The 21,908-nt window shown below is 39.0% G+C and overlaps 1 protein-coding gene across 5 annotated transcripts in view; it reads left to right on the plus strand.

Annotated features, from left to right (window-relative positions):
- Window positions 1-21,908, plus strand: part of LRP1B (LDL receptor related protein 1B) — a 1,302,041-nt gene that overhangs the window by 737,110 nt on the left and 543,023 nt on the right. For all 5 annotated transcript variants that reach the window (XM_050969143.1, XM_050969139.1, XM_050969140.1 and 2 more), the window contains 3 exons: window positions 2,386-2,566; window positions 12,911-13,130; window positions 16,642-16,831. In XM_050969143.1, the coding sequence (XP_050825100.1) occupies window positions 2,386-2,566; window positions 12,911-13,130; window positions 16,642-16,831 (591 nt within the window). The remainder of the gene's footprint in view (window positions 1-2,385; window positions 2,567-12,910; window positions 13,131-16,641; window positions 16,832-21,908) is intronic.

A 21,908-nucleotide genomic window follows, 5' to 3' on the forward strand; every position in this document is an offset into this window, starting at 1 on the left:
AGGCTGCTCTAATTTAAATTGATTATGAATGCCCCAACCATATCCCTTAACCAGGAGCCAGGAGAGGGTGGCATAGGAGCTGCTATGGATTGATGCTGCTCAAGAATCTTCAGTTGGTTGTGCCATATTACAGCTGCTCTGCACCAGTAGAAAATGAAACAAGGTCAAGGATCTGGCCTTTACTCTTTCTGGAAGAACAGGTTCAAACATGATCAAAATTTTCATAGCTTTTTATATTCAAGGTAGATAAATTGAAACTCCAGCAGTTTAGTATATGGATTTTCCAAGCAAATTTAAAAAAAAAACCTGAAGCTTTGCGTGGATCTTTATGCAGAGGCAAGCCTCCCTGCCTAGTAGTTATAGGTTGTGATGATAGCACTGCCTGGCAGTTACAGTGTGTGGCAACAGCACCTCCTGGTGATTGTAGTCTGTGGCAGCAGACCTACCTAGCAGTTATGAAGTAGGGAAAACCTGGGCCCTCCAACTCCACCATGTTACAACTCAAGGGGCCCTCTTGAACGCTTTAATGCAGGAGTTATGTGTGGTCTGGCTAATGCTTCCAAGGGCCTCTTCCTACTGCTTTTCCCCTCCCATGTTGTGGCTGGCAATTGTCCCTGGCAGCCTGGTCCATGGGGCTCAGCAGCTTAGAGTGTCTCGACTCTGCAGCAGATCTGCTCCTGGGAATGCCTTCCTGGCATAATACCTTTGCAGCAGTGAATGCAGGTCTGCCTCTTGCCACCTGCCCTGCTGCTGTGCTGAAGAGACTCCCTTTTAAGTCCCTCCTCCAACTGAAGCATGCCCAGGCCTGTCAGGGCTTCCTGATCCCAGAGTTTTCTCACACTCTTAACTCTCCAGTGTGGGTTTATTCATGCCATCATAGTATCTTAAAAACATATGATATATTTTGCAGAAATATGTTGCTGTACCAAATTTCCCATGCCACACTGTTGTACAACATTCTGTACACCTATTGGCTGCTATCCTCAATACTTCTCTTCCCACAGAGAGGCTGCTGAAATTCAGTGGTATTGGCAGTATGTAATTTGTGAATTGTTTTGGGAAGTTATGTTGTTATGTTTGGGAAGTTATGGTATGCTGCAGCCTGGCAGAATTGTCACAGAAATGGGCACTGAACTACTTAGTGTCTCTTCACAAAAACTGGATATCATAATGGAAAATAAAAGGATGATATGTTTCTCTCAGGATGATTGATAAGTAAGATTTTTATAACTGGATCTTGCTAAATTAGAACAAGTGTTTTACTAGAATATCTGTTAAGATATGATTTATACAATTGGCTATTGAAAGTAATGAATTATACTTTACTGGAGTAATATTAATACAATATCACTCAGTGCTGAATTTAGTTAAATACATGTAGTTAAATGGTAAAAAATGAATACGTGCAGTTCTTAGACTACAGGGTCCTTTGTTATTTGGATGTTGTGGTTTCAGAAGCTTCATGTGAAGAGGCCACAAGAGGAAGTGACAGTCCAGATAGTTTCTGATTATGGAACCTATAAATTGCATTGAAAATCAGTAGAAGCTGAAATTCTTGGACATTGTACATAATGCACTCTTAGGGACAATTCTTTTGAACAGTCAGAGGAGACATACTAGTGCACTGATACTCAGATCTCAGTGGTTCAGGAGCCAAATTAGTGATCAGTATTACCCCAAAGAGCCACAGTAATGTAATTCATAATTTCATTTACTATTTATATGTATTATTCTTAAAGCAAAATGACTGAACAACTATTCTACAATTGGCTAATAACATAGAACAAGCATCCTGTTTGTTTAATAACTTAGATTGGTTAGTAATTCAATCACACAGTGTTTTGATACCGTGTGCTGCAAAGAGACACAGGAAACACATTAAAGAACCACTTCCATCTCCCTGGCTTCAGGCTCAGTATCACTGTACTAGTTCATTTTCCAAGACACACATGCAAGGCCAGCTCCAGGGTTTTTGCTGCCCCAAGCAGCAAAAAAAAAAAAAGCCATGATCGTGATCAGCTCTACTGCCGTTGCTTCAGTCTTCGGCGGCAATTTGGCGTCTAGTCCTTCTCTCTGAGAGGGAGTAAGGGACCCATCACCAAATTGCTGCCAAAGAGCCAGACGTGCCACCCCTCTCTGTTGGCTGCCCCAAGCACCTGCTTGCTGGGCTGGTGCCTGGAGCTGGCCCTGCATATGTCGGTCACGTGTCCTCTTCGCTCCTTACTGAGGGTTTGGAGCAAAGACTTAACCTAGCTCCAAAATGAGCAAAATAATTTCAGACTTTATTTATACTGTATTTTATCCATCGATGATTAGCTGAAAAGAAACATCAGAAAACAGAACACTAACACTTAACAGTAATTCAAACTTCTTTTTTTTAAACAGATCTTGATAATGTTGAAGGTATAGCCGTGGACTGGATTGGAAATAATTTGTACTGGACAAATGATGGCCACAGGAAAACAATTACTGTAGCCAGATTGGAGAAAGCCTCTCAAAGTCGAAAAATTTTGTTAGAGGGAGATATGTCTCATCCGAGAGGAATTGTCGTTGATCCTGTCAATGGGTATGAAGACGTTTAATTTATTTTACTAGTTTTATTTTACTAAATTTGTGTCCACTATGAATGCATTTAGGGTCAATTTCTCCTGTCTGATCAACACAGCTGCTCTTTGAAATTTGGGCTAAATTATGTATATTAAAGAAGCTAGCAGATCTATGCATTAAGCATTTGATTCCCTGGTATTCTGCTGTTTTCCAAAAAGCACAGGGGCCGTATCATGCTCTCAATCTGACAGGTACAAATCCCATTGCTGTCTGTGGGAATTGCACACATGAATCAAGAACAAAATACAGTCTTAAATATTTTAATCCACACTTGTTTCTAAAACTGAGCATGGATTGAGTAAAAACAAACACTTTTCACAAAGCCTTACGTTATTCATATTCCGCTATCTGAAAAGGACAGATCTAAAGCCAATTCAGCGAGCTTAACAATTGACTTTGAAAGGAATGACATGCTCTTAAGTCTTCTCAGACATGCAACTAATAGGGCGTTACCTAGCTACCTACATATTTGCACATTTTCCAGCTAACCCTTTATCCAAATGGAACACACATATCGTGTGTTTGTAATAGTTTATGTAGGACCTTTGGCTCTGAATTTGATGAATGGGTTACAAAGACAGTTTTTTTTCAAGTTTTCTTCAAGATACAACTTTTGGTAATAGTCTTCATAATACAGTACTTAACTGTCATAGAATGCCCACAGTGAAAGAACAAAACAGGGAAAATTGACATTTAACATAATTTCCCCTTTACGGAAAGGCATGCCACTTACCCTAATATGTATTGCACCATTTCATGGTATGTTTACACTATGGGTCACTCCGGATTACTCCAAATTTACAGATTTCAATTTTTGGCAACTGATTGTATAAAGATGAGTGCATGCAGCCACACTAAGCACATTAATTCAACGGTGTCCGTCCATGTACCAAGGCTAGCGTCAACTTCTGGAGTGTTGCACTGTGGGTAGCTATCCCAGCTATCCCATAGTTCCTGCAGTCTCCCCCACCCATTGGAATTCTGGGTTGAGATCCCAATGCCTGATGGGGCCAAAAATTTGTCGCGGGTGGTTATGGGTAAATGTCGTCAGGCAATCCTCCCTCTGTGAAAGCAAGGGCAGACAATCATTTCACTCCCTTTTCCCTGGATTGCCCAGGCAGATGCCATAGCACAGCATCCATGTTGCCCATTCACCCTTTTTGCACTGTCACCGTATGTCTACTGGATGCTGTTGACAGATGCGGTACTGCAGCACTACACAGCAGCATCCCCTTCCCTTTGCAAATTAGCAAAGACAGTTACCAGCCATACTGTACCGTCTGCTGCTGTCATGGGTACTCCTGGCCGGCCTCGGTAAGGTCAGTCGGGGGCGCCTGGACAAAAATGGGAATGACTCTCCAGCTCATTCTCTTCTTTAAGTTTTGTCTAATGGAGAGTCAGTCCTGCCTAGAATATCAGGCAAGCCTACTAAAGAACCAGAGAGGCAAATAGCCTCTCTGGGTCAGAGCCCCAGACATCCCGCAGAAATGATGAGCTGCATGCCATTCTAGGAGGTGCCCCTACAGCAACCTCTTGCATTGCTTCCCTCTTCCCGCACCCCTCCCAGGCTACCATGGCAGTTATCCCCCCATTTGTGTGATGAAGTAATAAAGAATGCATGAATTTGTAGCAACACTGACTTTATTGCAAGCAGAGATCAAAGGAGGGAGGGGAGGGAGTTGGCTTACAGCGAAGTAGAGTGAACCACCATTCTGCACTTGCTCAGCCTATAGCTGAAAATGGGAATCTATGATAAGCACTAGGATAGAAGCACAGGCAGGACTGAATCTCCATTTGTGTGTGGCCCTTTGGTTGACACTGGTAAAGTACAAAATGTCCCAGGATATGTGTGTTGGGGGACATTTCTAAACAGGAGCTTAATTTTTTTATTTTCAGTAAAATGTTGACATCTAAGTATCTGAGTGTGAGCCATTGGAGCAAAGGGTAGGCTGGAGTAGGTGTGACTATACGGTGCTGCCAACTGGGAGAGCAGTCTGAGGCAGAAACCTCCAGCTGGCATGATATTCCAGGCAGGACTGAATCTCCATTACACAACACTTAAAGAAGAGAATTATCTGGAGTCATTCCAATTTTTGTCCAGGCGCCCCTGACTGACCTCACCAAGGCTGGCCTGGAGCACCCATGTCTGAGCAGGTGCCCCGGACTGACCTCACTGAGGCCAGTCAGGAACACCCACGGGATGACGATGATGCGTGCCAGTCATACTGCACCATCTGCCATCCGCAAGGCAAAGCAAGGGGATGCTGCTGTGTAGTGATGCAGCACCATGTCTGCCAGCAGCATCCAGTAGACATACGGTAACAGTGAAAAAAGGCGAGAAAATTTTTTTTCCCTTTGCTTTCACGAAGGGGAGGCTGACGACATATATTCTGAACCACCCGCGACAATGTTTTTGACCTTTCAAAACATTGGGAGCTCAACCCAGAATTTAAATGGTTTTCAGAGAGTGCGGGAACTGTGGGATATCTACAGTTGTCAGTCGTCCCTCCCTCCGTGAGCGTCCATTTGATTCTTTGGCTTTCTGGTATACTTGTCTCAGCTCCGTAAGTTTCATGCAGTTTCATGTGTTGAGTCCCTGTTGTGGCCTCTGTCCATTATGGCCTTGGAGATTTTTTTTCAAATGTTTTTGCATTTCGTCTTTTGGAACAGTTCTGATAGAACAGATTCATCTCCCCATACAGAGATCAGATTCAGTATCTCTCGTGCGGTCCATGCTGAAGCTCTTTTTTGATTCTGGGACTGCATGGTCACCTGTGCTGATCAGCTCTCCATGCTGGGCAAACAGGAATAAAATTCAAAAGTTTGTAGGGCTTTTCCTGTCTATCTGGCCAGTGCATCCAAGTTCAGATTGCTGTCCAGAGCGGTCACACTGGTGCACTGTGGGATAGCTCCCGGAGGCCAATAGCATCGAATTGCAGCCACACAAACCCTAATTCAAAATGGCAATGTTCATTTCAGTGCTACTCCCCTTGTCAGGGAGGAGTACAGAAATGGATTTTAAGAGCCCTTTATGTCGACAAAAATAGTTTTGTTGTGTGGACGGGTGCAGGGTTAATTCGATTTAACACTGCTAAATTCAACATAAACTCCTAGTGTAGACCAGGCCTTAATCACGTGTTTTTGTACTGTATATTATATATTTACTGCTCTATATGGGGACATAGGAACATACTGGATCAGATCCATGGGTCCATCTAGTCTAGTATCATGTCTCCAACAGTGGCTGGCACCAGATGCCTCAAAGGAAGTTGCAAGAACACAACAATGAGCAGATGTGGGATAATTCCTATTAGAGATTGGCTTAATCTCTGAAGCATGAGGTTGTCCTTCTAAAACTCTCTGTATGCAGGAACTGTTATGATGTTATATATTCTTTTTATTTGTATAAATGTACCATCCCTCTTTGAATCTTATTAATTCTTGGCCTTAGCAGCATCATACGTGGAACATGATTGTAATAGTTAAAACTGATATAAATTGGGCAAGTATATCACTATTCTGATGTTCATAGAATACCAGGGTTGGAAGGAACCTCAGGAGATCATCTAGTCCAACCCCCTGCTCAAAGTAGGACTAATCTTCTGACAGATTTTTGTCCCAGATCCCTAAATGGGCCCCTCAAGGAGTGAGCTCACAACCCTGGGTTTAGCACACCGATGGTCAAACCACTGAGCTATCCCTCCCACTTTCTAGTCCCCTACTTTCACTAGCAGGACCAGGCAGAGATCCTTTTAAATTTACTCAAGAAGATAATTTGCCCCTTCAGTATTACTTAAATCTAACAATGAGGGAGACCATATAATGTTTTTATAATGCATTTTAAAGCTTTTTTTTTTTTTTAAGAATGGAGCAATCCTATTCAACATCAGATTTTTTACCAAAGAAATAGAGATAATACTTGCAATAAATGTCATCTTAGTACTACCCTATATTCTAGGGGACATATCGGTTACTAGGAATAAACAGCAATGACAAAAACAAACAAGTACTGTTATAATGGCTTCAATAAAAACCATCTGTAGATATTTGGATGTCATATGGATGCAGTACATTTGAAAAAGAAATTGCCATATATCAACCAAATTCGTATTTTAACACAACCTTTCCTCTCCCCTCCCACAAATCTCAAGTTTGTTATCTTATTGTACATCATAAAAGTGTACTTGGATACACTGTCTTAATACATCCACAAAAGACAGATAATTTTCATTGCTGGCAAAATTATACAAAGTGGGCAAAATGACAAAAATGACCTTATGTTGATGTAATACAAATTCAGTGTATCCATGACCCAGTTGGCAAGACTGTTCTATAAAGTAACATTGTGGAGTGGGTCATGTAGATAATTCTAGTTTGGCTGGGCTGATTGCTATATTCCTAACACTTGGATTTATTTACATTACCAGTTTTTCATTTCCAAGTTTGTCTTTTGAAGAAGGCAAACTATTATAGGAAGACTATAATTAGTTTAAGTCATATAGTGGTGATGCAAATTAGACCCCATATCATCCCAATACCTGAAATTATTTTGTCAAATTTTCCAGCTCACTGATTTCTATCAGTTAAGTATGCAGCACAGGAAGGTATTGCATGAAGATGCATAGTCTGAGAAGGGATATAGTACAGTGCTCTTTTCTAATAAAATAACACACACTTCCATAGTTATACTCCTTTATAAAAGTTTTCCTGAGGGACGAGGTTTATTATGGCATTTTAATTATCTTCAGACTATTAGACTAGAAGATAAGCATTGCAAAAGCATTGCAAAGCAATAACTATATTTTGATGTTCAATTAAAATACAAATGTCATACACTTTGGGCATGTTTTGGTCTGATGGGAGATAGCTACATAAAGCCACAGCATAAAGTTAAAAGAAAAAAAGTTATTGCCTTTTAATAAGTCATATAAATGTTTGCAAAATATATTGATTTATTGGGCCTTTCAGTACAGTAAGTAGTATATTGACCTAGTTGTTTGCTTCACTCCTAGAGAGCTGGTGCTCAGGTTTCACTGATCCTATAGTGAAACTGAATGTGGTTCCAGTCAGATTTATAATGTGGTGTATAAGCCCAAGGCATTGAATTTGGTTTTGTTCTTAGTATTAAATTAAAGCAATAAAAACCTTCCTTTTGTATTGTGAGCTGGAAGAGATATAGAAAAGATGCAAGAAAACAGATGTTTACTTCTGTCATTTTTCAAAGCGATTAAAATTATCCTGTGTAAACCGTGGCACATTTTTAATTTCATTTCTTACCAATTTGTGATATAAAATAAAATAGATCAGTGATATTTATTCCATGTGACTGTGTTGAATAAAATGGTTGCACAGAAGGCCAGAGCATCATTTAAAACAGCTGATGTAATCTAAGAAGATGCTAAATAGGTTTGATGATAAAAGTATTGTTAATGAAACATTTCATAACCCTGCTGGAAATGTAGTGATTTAAGAGCTAAACTTTTTGAACTTTACTCTTTAAAATACAGGTCAGAATTGTAGACTTGATTCTGATCTCCCACCACTATAAATCAGAAGCAACTCCACTGTAGTTAGTGGAATTTCAATGACATAAAACTGCTTTGAGATCAGTATGAGCTGCACAAAGCCTAATAGAGCCTTGAAACAATTAGTATTCATAAACATGTATTTAATATTCTTACTAATATAATCAGAATGGAATTCTGCTGATTTTAAGATCTAAATACCATGACATAGTTCCTAGAATACCCCTATTTTTGAGATTCCTGTCTTAGTACTTCTGGTAGGTGCTTTGTGTAAATCTAAAGAAGCATGACCAGTATATTAATTCTCTTACTTATATTCAGTATTTCTTATTAAAAAGTTAATACCATACAGCAATACTGTAGATACCATAATTCTCCCTGTAATTATATACAAATAAAATTATGTTAAAAGAACATTAAGGTTGCAGAGCCAAGCACTCAAAAGTTGGGAAATGCCAGAATTAAGGGTGCCTCTGCAACTCCCTTGTGCATATGCATTATGATACCGTCTTTAATTACATAATTATATACTATTTCTTCCACAGGACCCTGCCTCATTCAGCAGACAGTGCTCAGTTATTGAGCAGCAGTTTAATATTTTGTTTTATTCTCGTTGTTCATTGTGTGTCCCCATACCTTACTTCACATTATAGAAACCCCGCTATGAAGACAGATATATTAATTTCCTCATGGACTTTTGTGAGGCACTCATCAATATTGTATTTGAGTGCTTCACAAACATTAACTGATTTATTTTCACTATACACTTGTGCGAAAAGAAGATAGCATTATCCATTTTACAGATTGGAAACTGATGCACAGAGATTAAAGTCAAAAGCATCCACTAATTTTGAGTGCCCAATTTGAGACGCCTAGAACCTGATTTTTCAGAATACTTAGCATAATAAAACATTTTGTATGTTCAAGCACATTGGCTTTAGTTGCAGCTATGAGTGCTCAGTACATTTTTAAATAGGACCCCAGGGTCTCAAGTCAGGCACCCAGAAAATTAGGGACATACAAAAAAGTTTGCTTTAAGTGACTCTCCTAACCTCACGTAGGAACTCTGTTACTGAGGGAGGAATAGAATCCAGTTCTTCTGGTCAGTATTCAACTGCTTAACCAAGAGATCATCCTTTCTCTTCCTCCAGTACCATGCGTCATTCACAGCACACCTTCCAACTTCTTCAGCAAATGAAGGAGTGCTCAGCAACCTCCTTTGCTACTGAAATCTGAGTATAACCCTGGAGTAGGTCCATCCTGTGGACTGTCGTATTTGGTTATGTAATTAGACACTGCATATCATAATGCACAAGGTGACAATTAATGTTGGACAGGCAACCTTAACTCTGGCATTTCCTAACTTCGGTGCTTGACTTAATAATGTTAGTTTAACTTCTTTTCTTTCTTTTGTGAGTGTGTGTGTGCACGTGTGTGTAACATCCCAAGTGCTTAAAAAAGGCAAACTGAAAAATCAGAAATTCTATCCTATGGCATCTTTTTGCTACCTACATGTTTCAACAGCAGGGTTGGACCTTTAGAGTCACCATTCAAACTTCTTCCACTTGAGCTAATGGAGTAATTGATAGCACTAGCAGGCTGTCATCCTCCTATGTAGACCAGACCAGTATTACAGAGGGATGGGATAAGTTGCCATTGGGTTTCACAGCGATTTGCTGACAGCAGAAGAATGTTGAGATTCAGGAATCTTGGGTTCCACTCCAGAAACTGGAAGATTGAACACAGACACTTCTGCATATTCTCTGCAAGTGTGATCCCCTTCCAGCTGGTCCCCTTCCCAGTCCTCTCTCTTCCACCTTCTGGCTCTTCATCTCAGTCCAATTATCTTCACCTAGCTAGTTCCACTGTCCACTTCTCAAACTTCTCATCCCAATCCAAGTCTCTTTTCCCAGCAAGTTCTGGTCTCACCTCTCCAAAGAGAGTCTTCCTTTTCCAGTCCCTGTTGCCTGTCTTGCTCCCAGTTCATTTCCTTACTCAGCCATTCCCAGTTCTGCCCCTCCTGACTTTTCATCCAATCTGTCTCCCCAACCCTGGCTTCCAGTCACTTTCACCGCTTCACCTGCATTCTTTATCCCCATAAACTCACACTCTGAAACTCTCTCCCTGGGCTCTTCATCCAGTCTCGGTGTGTCTCCTCCCAGCTCCTTGTCCCAATCTCTTTGCTCAGCCATTCTCAGTTCTCTCTCCTCACCCCAGTTCCACGTCAGATCTATCATCCATCTCCTTCAATTATTTTCCCTCACCCCAGTTGTTCTCAGTCTGAGTCTGTCCTCTGACTCCTTATTTGATCTTAGCCTCCCTCTATCCCCTCTGCAGGTCCAGCTTTTGTCTCCTCTGCCTTCAACTCAGGCAACCTCCTCCACCAGTCTGCATGTGCCCAATTGTGGGTGAGTGGCATAGAGAGCATAGGAGAAACAGCCTCTATGCTCTCACTTTAGATGTACAGACTCTGCATGACCCACAGCAGCCAGAGCTGCAGTTTTAGGGAAAGTCTTGCTCAGCCCTGGGCTAGAGCATACTCAGTGCAGACAGAAATTTCAGGCAATTTAACTGTTCTCTCCAGGACATGGGTGAGTTGCAATTTTTAAAGGCTTATAATTTGGTCAAATTTGGGTAAATTTTCACAGGGAGAACAAAAGGCACATTCCTGATACACAGGCTACATTCTGTCAAATTTCAAGATTCTACCCCAAAGCATGGGACCAGTAGGGCTTTTCAAAGAAAAGATTGACAGAAATTTTTAGCATGGACAAAACATATATTCCCCTAACCTTGTTTTGAGAATTGGCTCCACTCATGGCAGAAATGTTCTCAAAACATTGAGCATGAGGCAGACATTCAGGATGAAAAATTTCAGTCCAAACTGTTAATATTTGACAATGTGTTAAGCAACTGAAAACAGGGTCTTACAATGAGAAGTGTCAAGCAACCTTAATAATAGTCAGTCCCATCCTATAATACCTGGCAAATGTTCATTTTTTAAATTGTAGCCACTTTATAAAACATGAATAGTTCCATACTTATCTGCTTTTGTTTGACCAGTCTCACATTAGAGGATCTTCAAAGCTCTCAAGAACTGTACGTAGTCTGTCTTTTTTTCCCTAGAAGAAATGGGGTTGCACATTTTTCACTTGTTGGTTTTTTTTTTTTTTGCATTTTGCCAAATTTGTGTCCCAGCAGTAAACTGCAGTTATAAGGCAAGGTACTGCAAGGTGATGAGCACTGTCATCCCTGCATATCAAAGCACTTTAGCGTGTGCTTCACGTGAAGCCCCATTGAAGTCAAAGTTATTCATGTGTTTAAAATTAAGCATCTGAGTAAGTGCATTTCTGAACTGGGGCCAGGGTGATAAGCACCTTGCCAGATCAAGTCCATATTGTACTACTGAAGATGTTTACATTCAAACAGCAGCTAATTTGTAGAGCAATAAATAAGAAGGCTCTGATCATTTTGTTCCATTTTATTCATATATAAATGAAAACCTTAAAATACTGTTTGAAAATAATATACTATGTTATAAAAATACAAATGTGTTTGGTTGAAAGGAATTGTGTGGTAGTAAGGGAGCACTAATGCACATGCTTTGTGTCACTGCTATTGGAAATTATATATTTCCATTATATTAGCCAACTAAAGAAATTTACACAAGTCCCTTGTACTCCAGAAAAGTGGTAAAGGAACTTTAAGTGAAAAATAAATATGGCCTACAAATATCATAAATGAAAATGGGAAATATAACCAGTGCAAATAAACCTTAAGAATAGATCAATTCAGCAGCCAGTGTATGAATGATGGAAACTCAGGCATGGTCTACACTGCGGGGGAGCGATCTAAGTTACACAACTTTAGCTACATGAATAATGTAGCTGAAGTCGACGTCTTTAGATCTACTCAGTACAGTGTCATCACTGCGGTGAGTCAACTGCTGATGCTCCCCCGTTGACTCCGCCTGCACCTCTCGTTCCGGTGAAGTACCGGAGTTGACGGAGAACACTCAGGGGTCGATTTATCATGTCTAGACTAGATGTGATAAATCGACCCCCACTGGATCAATTGCTGCTCACCAATTCAGCGGGAAGTATAGACATACCCTTAGAGTCTTTGAATACAACTAGACAAAAACAGCCTATGGTTTCTTTTTCTTTCTAAACTCTGTATAAGGTATAAACCAATCACAATATTGTTTTAAGTAAGTCATCGGCTTTTAATATGTGATAGAAGTAGTATTCAAAGTTTCAAGGTCACTTAACCTCTGGTTATTAAACATGTGTGCAGTTAACTCATCCTATGTGGAGTTTTCAATAGTGTTAAGCAGCAATAGAGAAAAGCAGATAATTTGCATCAAGACAGCAAAATAGACTTGGCCAAACAATCCTAATACAATTCTGCCCTTTGGAACAAAGTCAATCCAATTGCTGGTCTTAAAAAAAAATCATAATTGCTGAGATTAAATAAAGTCTCTAGCAGCTCATTAACAGTACTCTGACTTCTCATATCAGTCATCTGACTTTTTAATCACATAATTGATTATATTCTTTGTTTATAGAATAGTAGTTTAATGACACTGAACCAAAGGGATTTTTTTTCTTTGCTGCAAATGCTGTTATTCATTTGAAGGAATCAGCAGGTGTCATTTATGTAAAAGACTAAAGCAAACTATAATCGTATGAAGTTGCAAACTTTTTGTTGCAGGCCTTCTAAAATATAAATCAGGTAGTTCAAATGATATCTGAATGCTTTTATTTATAATTTCATAGCTGGATGTATTGGACGGACTGGGAGGAAGATGAAATAGATGACAGTGTGGGAAGAATCGAGAAGGCATGGATGGATGGCTACAGCCGGCAGATTTTTGTGACATCAAAGATGCTGTGGCCAAATGGTTTAACTCTGGACTATCATACAAATGTATTGTACTGGTGTGATGCCTATTATGATCACATTGAAAGAATATTTTTGAATGGAACTGACAGAAAGGTAAAAGAAAAATGCTGCTGTCTTGTCCACAGGCTTCCCCTTTCACTGAATCATACTGTGTTGTGTTAAAAATAGTTTTCAAAGTTTTTTCCTCTCCACACCTGCAAGGCTGCTGTAAGTAGACCCTCTGGGGTGCCTGGAATAAGCTCCATTGAAAACAGTGAGGTTGGCCCTGTACTATAGGAGAACATGGCATGGCCTGACATATTTTTCATAGCTTTAGAAGCAGTGATACAAAGGTAGTGGTGTGTTTTTTTTTTTCAATCCAGTTTTCCCATGTAGCAATGAATTGTGTTGTGATTTGAGACACCAGGGTACAGAGACTTCCAGTAGAGACAAATTTAACACAGCTCCTTCTGGCTCTGCCAGCAGGAGCCTTCTATTGGGCTCACCTGGTAAAACAGCTTTTCATGGGTCAGTGCTTGAGACTTTGTTATAATACACAGGGGACACACACTAACAAGTCCAGCCACTTGATTATGGAGCTTGCTGATTGATTTAGCCAGCTTCACTAGCTAGACACATAGATTCTATGGCCTAAAAGAGCCATTATTATCTAGTCTGACCTCCTGTGTAGCACAGGCCATAGAACTTCCCCAAAATACTTCCTTGAACATATCTTTTTTTTTTTAAATCAGTCTTGATTTAAAAATAGTCAGTGATTGAGAATCCACTATGACCCTTGATAAATTATTCCAGTTGTTAATTACTCTCACCATTAAAAATGTACACCTTATTTCCTATCTGAATTTCTCTAGCTTCAATTTCAATGATGAGTCCCCATTTACAGTTATATTCTGAGACCTATCAGTTAGCCAGTTTTTAATCTATGTAATGTGTGCTATGTTAATTTTATACCATTCTAGTTTTTTAATCAAAATGTTGTGTATGGTACCAAATCAAATGCCTTACAGATGGCTAAATATTATGTTGGCATTATTATCATTATCAGCCAAACTTATAATCACATCAAAAAAATCTCTTTTCCCTAAATCTGTTGTTTTACATTAATTATATTACCCTCCTTTAGTTCTTTATTAATTGAGTCCCTTATCAGCCATTATCTTGCAAGGCTCAATATCAGGCAGACAGGCCTGTAATTACCTGTGTCATCCTTTTTATCCTTTTTAAAAACTGTCACAATATTAACTTTCTTCCAGTCTTCTGATACTTCCCCAGTGCTCCAAGACTTATTTAAAATCAACACTAATGGTCCAGCGAGCTCTTAAACAACTGTTGCATGTCATCTGGACCTGCTGACTTTAAAATGCGTAATTTTAGTAGCTTTTCTTTAACATCCTCGAGAGATACTAGTGAAATGGCAAGAGTGTTATCATCACCATCTGATAGGGTGGCCAGATGAGATGAAGAAAATATTGAGACACATTAGGGGGAGGGGGGGCTCTCCTGCTGGAGCAAAAAAAAAAAGAAAGAAAGAAAGAAAGAAAAGAAAAGCCTTTTCTAAATTATTATTGATAATTCTACCATTTCCATTTACTTGGAAGTTGTCAGACACAATAAATACTTTGTTATTTCAGAAGTTGCTGGAGGAAGTGGCACTGACTCAGTGGTCAAGGGCAGAATACCCACTTGTGGAAACCTGTTCCAAAGCCTAATAGTTTGTGGTGAAATTCACCTTACTTATCTAAGAATGGAAAAGTGAAATCCAACCCATAAAACTGGGACCAGGGCATTCCCCTGAATAGTCACTGCTTCAGACTATGGAATGGAATAGCACACAGACTGTCTGCACCCTTGAGCAGAGCGTGAGGGCCACAGGATCTACACAATCACAGATCCTGTGATCTCTGTTCTAGCCTGTTCTGATTCCATCCTATGTGCTAGCCTACTTGGGAACAGTATGCAGATCCCTACATAGCAGTTGTGGAGACTACCCTTGTATACATGATTGCTCCATTGGTGCTTCCTCCTGCATAACCTCATTGTGTTGCTTATGTAATGCCAAAACATTTGTGCAGATGGATTTGCTTCAGCTCTGTCCTATTTGTGCCACTCCAGCAGTGTCAAGGGGTTGCTCCAACAGCACAGCTAGGGTGCTCTTTTTTGCTTTTTCTCCCTCCCCCAACTCCACCTCATGCCCCAGCATAAAGGACATGTTGGGGGTAGGAAAAGCATGGTCATAGAGCCCTGCATCCTACCAATCCTGGGATAACAGAAAAGCTCCTAGGAAGCCATTGCAGCTGGTAAAGGTTGGACTAGCCCTGAGGTTGCTTTAACTTTTACTGAGAACTAAATTGGCTTCTGTCCACCACCCAGTTTGGGAGAATGCAATGCAGCATGTCCCTCTGCAGGCCTTGTTCTGAGTATAGCTTGGCTGCACTCAAAGATCTCTCTCATCCTTGTCTGCCAGTACAGTGGGGAATTACAGCAGGTAAAGAAGACTACACAGATGCACCAGTAGGGATGGTTTAAAATTATCTGTTGAAACTGTGTTTTTGTGGAAAATTTAGCTTTTGTCATTGTGAAAATGAATGCCTGAAAATCAAAATATTTTGATTTGGAAATGCTGCACATGAGAATTGTCATTTGAATGCCTTATCTCCCCATTCTTCTCTGTTGGCCAGGCTACCCAGATGAACTACATTTTCTATGAAACTGGTTGGCCAGGGACTTCCATGATGCACTGTTTTCCCTTTCCAAGAAGAGAGACAGTGGTGCATCATGGGAAATGTTGCATGACAAGGGAACTCAGCCGATCGAGGAGAATGGGAGCTTGAGAAACCTAGACTACAATTCTCATGAGGCACTGTAGAGGCATTAACAAAAAGACATATTTTGGGGTTTGGACATAAATTTTGGTATTTGAATTTCTGCCAAAAGTCCAAATTTTGTCTTGAAAATTTAGATTAAAATACTTTACAGAGGAAAAAAAAACAATTTTTTTAACTGCCTCTATACAATGTAGTGCCTCTTATGTGAGGGGCTGCATTTGTCACCAAGGCAGTCCTGAGACTGGAGTGGTGTCTGTGAAGTGAGTTTTACAGCAACTTTTCAGCCTCTGTAGTGGAGATAGGATTTTACACATAACTCCAGTGACTAGGAAAGTTTCAGGTATTCATGGAAAATGCATTTAATTTGAAAGGTTGCCTTATTTCGGGGGCCATGATGTGTATTCTCCTCCAACTTCAATAACTCAGTTCCATTTAACAATGTAGGTCACTGGTAGAAGGTAAATAACCGAGTGATATACCAATGCCACCCATAAAGGCACATGGTAGAAACTCAAGACAGAAAAAAAGTATACATGTGGATTATCAGAGTAGGGCCTTTATTTAGAGTCTATTAAAATGTCTGAAAAACATTGGGGATATTGGAATATCAAGTCTATTAGAATCAAACTTTGATTGTACTGTATGTTATGAATGAAATTTTTATGTGTATGGACAGAGTTGCTCATTTCTGAGCTTTCTGTCTTCTCTTCCCAAGCCTGACATGTATACTAAAACATTTCAATTCTGACCAATATTCAGTTCACATTATTTAATTGCAGGTAGTCTACAATGGGAAGGAGCTGAATCATCCTTTTGGGCTATCACATCATGGAAATTATATTTTCTGGACAGATTATATGAATGGCTCTATTTTTCAGTTGGATCTGATGATGAGGAATGTGACGCTACTAAGAAGTGAGAGACCACCTCTCTTTGGGCTTCAGATTTATGATCGCTACAAGCAGCAAGGTATTGACCATATGTAACTTCTCTACAGGGTTTCACACCAAACAGTATTTCACAATAGTTATGTATACTGAATATTTTTCTCATGCTTCCTCAATGTTTGGAGGAAAACAGCTGGATTCAAAGCCAATGAAAATATGGGGTGATATAAAGATATTTTATGAGGTTTCAGCCCCTTACAGGATCTTAAAATTCATCATCTCCTTGTTCCTGCCTGCCAACTACATTGACTCACAATATTATATGTAGATACAGTTATTGGATGTGTGTTCACACAGTCTTTCCGGATTGCCAGTTTTTCCATACCAGTGAAAGGAATCTTGAAATACAGTACATAATACCTATTTCTTGTTCAATTATATTAAAGATATTATTGTAGCTACCTTTTCTCAGTGGCCGGCAATACCAGAAAAATTTTCTGTCTTTTTTCATTTGTAATTTTCTTCTCCTCCTCCTTGATTTTCATCAGCTCCACTACAGCATAATTCAGTGCCTCAGTCAGCTGAGACTGTGCAATGATGCTCTGCTGTGCTGCATTGACTGACCAGTAGGGGGAAGCATACACCATAACTTAAATCAGAGGAGAAGTTTTCCTCCTCAAATAAAAGGTCATAAAGAAAAAACATGGATATGATTCAGATAATGTGATTCCTAGCTCACAGGTTAGTTTACAATTATGTTCAGTGAAGAAATGACTTGGGTCCTTATTACTTGTCTACAACACAAAGTAGGGATTATTGTCTTACAATATGAAATACCGACCCAGACATAGCTTTAGTTGGAGAGAACCCCTCCAAAGGATAGCTACAGTATAACAAAATAACAGTATCTGCTATAGTTTTAGATACAAATACGAACTTGTGGAACTGTTTGATCAATATATTAAGAATGTGTGTAATGATCTTCAAAAGAACAGAATCAGATAGGGCTATCATTCTTTGTCTGGAATAAAAGTAGAATAATGCTTCCAGTTTCCATAGAAGATCAAAGTCTCCCATGTGGCTCATCTATTTAATCTTTTATATGAGGCACTCAATATAATTTTCAAGCAGAACTGAACCTAAAATGAAATGAAATGCTGTAACATTCATTTATGTGTTAGATATCTGTAATATTCATCATATATTGTGCCTATTGAATATTATACTATAGCTCTAAAATAAGCCTTGTTCAACCGCAATCAACATATTACGTTAGTGACTGTCACAGTTACAGGCTGATTGCACCTCTGTCCCTTTACTGGTCTCTCTGAGTATACACCCCCCCCCCAGGTGCTAAGCCTCATGCCTTTACCTGTGTTGCAGTGGAATTTCTTAATCTCAGTATAATGCCCCATCAAACTCCGTTTCTTATTATCATGCAGGTCTGGCTGGACACCTTCATTTCTTCCTTTGGGAGTCTATGACCAGTGATATAGTGACCAACATCCTTCTTAAAATTAGTATGTTCATTAGGAAATGGCACAAAGCATTAGAGAAGATGATTTAGAAACGACAGTCTACCAGTCTCATCTGATCTTACACTTCACTACAATCAAAGTTAGATGGGCTTTCCTCTTGAGTTACAGGAAAAGAACAGACTGAATTTACATTCTTTTAGAAAGTCAGTGCGCTCCTGGGACCCTTCCTAATCCTATTTTGTCTTCCAGAAAATATCTCTTTCATTCTGAGCCACCATTTTCTCAAAGCCCCACTGTCCTTTTGTATGCCGGGGCCCAGTTACTGAACTGATGAATTATTTTTGTGACAGGACACCAAAGTATGAAGTCCCAGACTAGTGTTTCCCAGTCTGCCAGTGAGTCTATCTAAAAGAGGGCCTCTGTGACAACAGCTCCATCGTGCGGCATTTAAACCTATTCAGCCTTAATGGCTTTCAGTCACTAGTTTTGTGTGTGTGTGTGTGTGTGTGTGTGTGTGTGTGTGTGTGTGTGTGTGTGTGTGAACTTAAATTGTCATTTCCCCTCTGAGACATTCCAACACTCCAATTCAGAAATTCAATTCATAGACCATATTTTGGGATACATTTACTACCAAGCGTCATCACATTTGTCACACAGGGTTCAAGGCTATCGGCTTTTGCATAACAGTCCACCCCTTAGTCCAGGCACTCTTTCAAGTACTCTGATCCACTCCCATAGTCATGGACCAAGATGGCTCAAGGCTTTTTCTGCTAATGTAGAGAATAAAATTGAACACAGTTACCTAAAATATGGAGTCAATTTCGAGTCAGATTTTCAAAAGAGCTCAATGCTCACAGTTGGAAAAATGGTTTCAAAATAACAGCACCCAATCACTTACACTGAGAGCAATGCCAATATAGGAGTTATTGTTTGCTGAGCCCTTTTGAAAATGTGGCTGATAACTGTTGCATAGTTCATGCTCATATATGTTGCATGTATGTAATAATATCAATAATTTAAGCAAATTATTACCTTAGGTTATTATCAAGATAAAAATACAATCGTATGTTTGATGAATTTATATCTATCTATACACCTATCTATATCTACCATATGGTATAATACTAAAGCTAGGCTGTTTGACTTATACATCTTTGACTATATTTGACACCATTAGGCTTGTGGTAAGGCACAAGCCAACATATTCATGAAAATATAGAGCTGAAGGAATTGCTAACTAGTTGTTAATACTTCAGTGTACCATTTGAATAAGAGGATTAACCCAATACATATTACATAATACAACATTTTTATATGTGTACTACAAATTGGATGCAAGGTAACTGTGTCATTATGACTTTAGAACATAGCCTCAATTTTACTGAATTGAAATGGAATCCTTCTCTACATTAGACCTTAAGCAAAATCTCAGTGTAGCGGTTAAAAACTAATGCAAATGTTAAGAAAAAGGATAATCATTTTAAAAGCAGTAACTAGGGAGAGGATGTCAGAAAAATAAAAGCTGTCTTGAAAACGTTTTATTCTTGAAATGTGTGGTAGCTGAACAGTAAGGGCCTTGGAAACAGTTCACAGCTGATGCCACAGAACAGTCTAATTTTTGCATGAGATATTGCCAGCCTAGGAGTCTCTTCAGCAATTCCATTGTCACTCTCTCTTTGAATACTTGCTTAGAATTCATTTCATATGTTTTGTCATTTAGGCTACCGCTAATTTAATCCACTGTATTTAATGCTCTATATGCATTAACCTTGAAAGCTTTAATTTGAATCTGAATCTAGCCATTTATTTCAATTCTCGATGTCTGCTTTAAGACACCCCACTAGAGTAAAAAGAACAGGGTTGCAGGCTGAAGTACTTCTGAGCCAGACTGTTTTTTGCCTTTCCCCACTGTTTTGTGACTACCCTTTGGGCTGATCACCCTTCTTGTTGGTGTAATTATCTGAGAAACTCATTCTCATATCAAAATTTTTCATGTATTGTTTCTCCTGCATTTTTACAAGCCTTCAAAATGTCTGTTTTATTATGGTTTGTATTTGTTTCAGGACTTCTGATATTTTCTTTGATTTCTGTGTTACTTGGGTTCATTGGTTTGAAGAATGAATGACCCTGTAAAAATTTTGAGAATCTATTGGGCTAACGTTCCTGAGGCTCAGATGCTTATCCAAAATGTGTTCTAATGTATCTGTTCCTCTTTTAGCTGGAAATACTGTGAGATTAGGTTGTATCTAGCCCTTTTTTCAGTACTTTGGATTTTGGCTGGTATAGCTGTAAAAAGGGAATAGTCTTTCATGCAGTATTTGGAAATTTGTCTTTGAGTCCTAAATAAAGCAAGGAGCTTTAGACCTTAAGCTTTCTGAATGAAGAACTTGTTTTGAAATTTGAGGGACTATGAGATGGAGAGAACAGGGTGGATCGGGCCCAGAAAGTTTAAGTATACATTATTTAATTTGTTTTACATTAACCAAACATTTTTCAATCCTCAAAACTAGTTTGGTTCATTTTGATGTTGAGTGATGGTTATGATTTCTGAGGACTTTTGCAATTGTTTATTTATCATTTTCTGTTAAATACAGAAGTGAAAACATTATTACTGATGTAAGAAGAATGGAGGGAAAAATATCATTAGGTATAAAACACTTGGCATTTACATCTTTCTAATCCTTCCACAGGAATGGTACATCTTATTGAGCAACTGTCGTATCAGGATTTAATCATCACAGTGACCAATATAATTGGCAGTTTTTCTGGTTCACCTCTGGGAGTCTCAAGGAGAACTAATGATACAAAAGAACTCTTTTTCCACCTTAATTTCTGTTTGCCATATATAACTATACTAAAAAAAATAAATGACTGTAGATACTTTGGTTCTTCTGCCAGGGAATGTAATTTGTTGAAACATAGATAAAGGTTAAATCAATGCCAACATTTTTGTCAGCTTTTATTATATCCACTTCTCATTAACTACAATGCCAAAAATCTTACTGTAACATTAAGCTTTTTTTTCCCCCTATGTTGTCAACCACCTGGTTGCCTTTAATGTTGTAAGTGTGATTAAAGAGTTCCGTAGGAATTAAATAAGGCAGATATCCTTTGTTAACAATAATTATACAAGCAAATCTGTTGGTTCAGGGATAGTTTTTATTGTCAATGAACTAGCTCATCTTACCTGTTCTTTTTTCCCCATGATCCACAGATTGATTTATTATTTATAATCCAATTTTCTAATTAATTTATTCCCCAGTGTAACACTTAGACAATTCTTGATTGTCACATTCAGTCACAGCAGAAAGATGTTCCCTAATTTGAGTCCATAAATCTGGACAAACCTAATTTAATTTTGGAAAATTAGGTTTTAATCAGACAGATTTCAAAACAGTATCTCTGGACATTACAGTGTAGAATTATAACCATATCATGACATAAAAGAAAGACTAAAAAAAATCATACTTTGGGTTTTGTGCCGCCTAGTGGTGCCTAATGGTAGAATATTCTCCAAGGAGTGCCCATTAAAGCATTCCCCACCTCCTCTCTTGGTATGAGTGTGGCAAATTACAAAACTGTTTTAGGCTACCATCAATTCCACCTGTGGCTATTGTGCAGGATTTGATGGATGACAAAAGGAGATCAGCAAATGAGATCTTAATAGAGGGTCAAAACATG

The sequence above is a fragment of the Gopherus flavomarginatus genome, chromosome 10 (genome assembly GCF_025201925.1).
Source record: "Gopherus flavomarginatus isolate rGopFla2 chromosome 10, rGopFla2.mat.asm, whole genome shotgun sequence".
Taxonomy (NCBI): domain Eukaryota; kingdom Metazoa; phylum Chordata; order Testudines; family Testudinidae; genus Gopherus; species Gopherus flavomarginatus.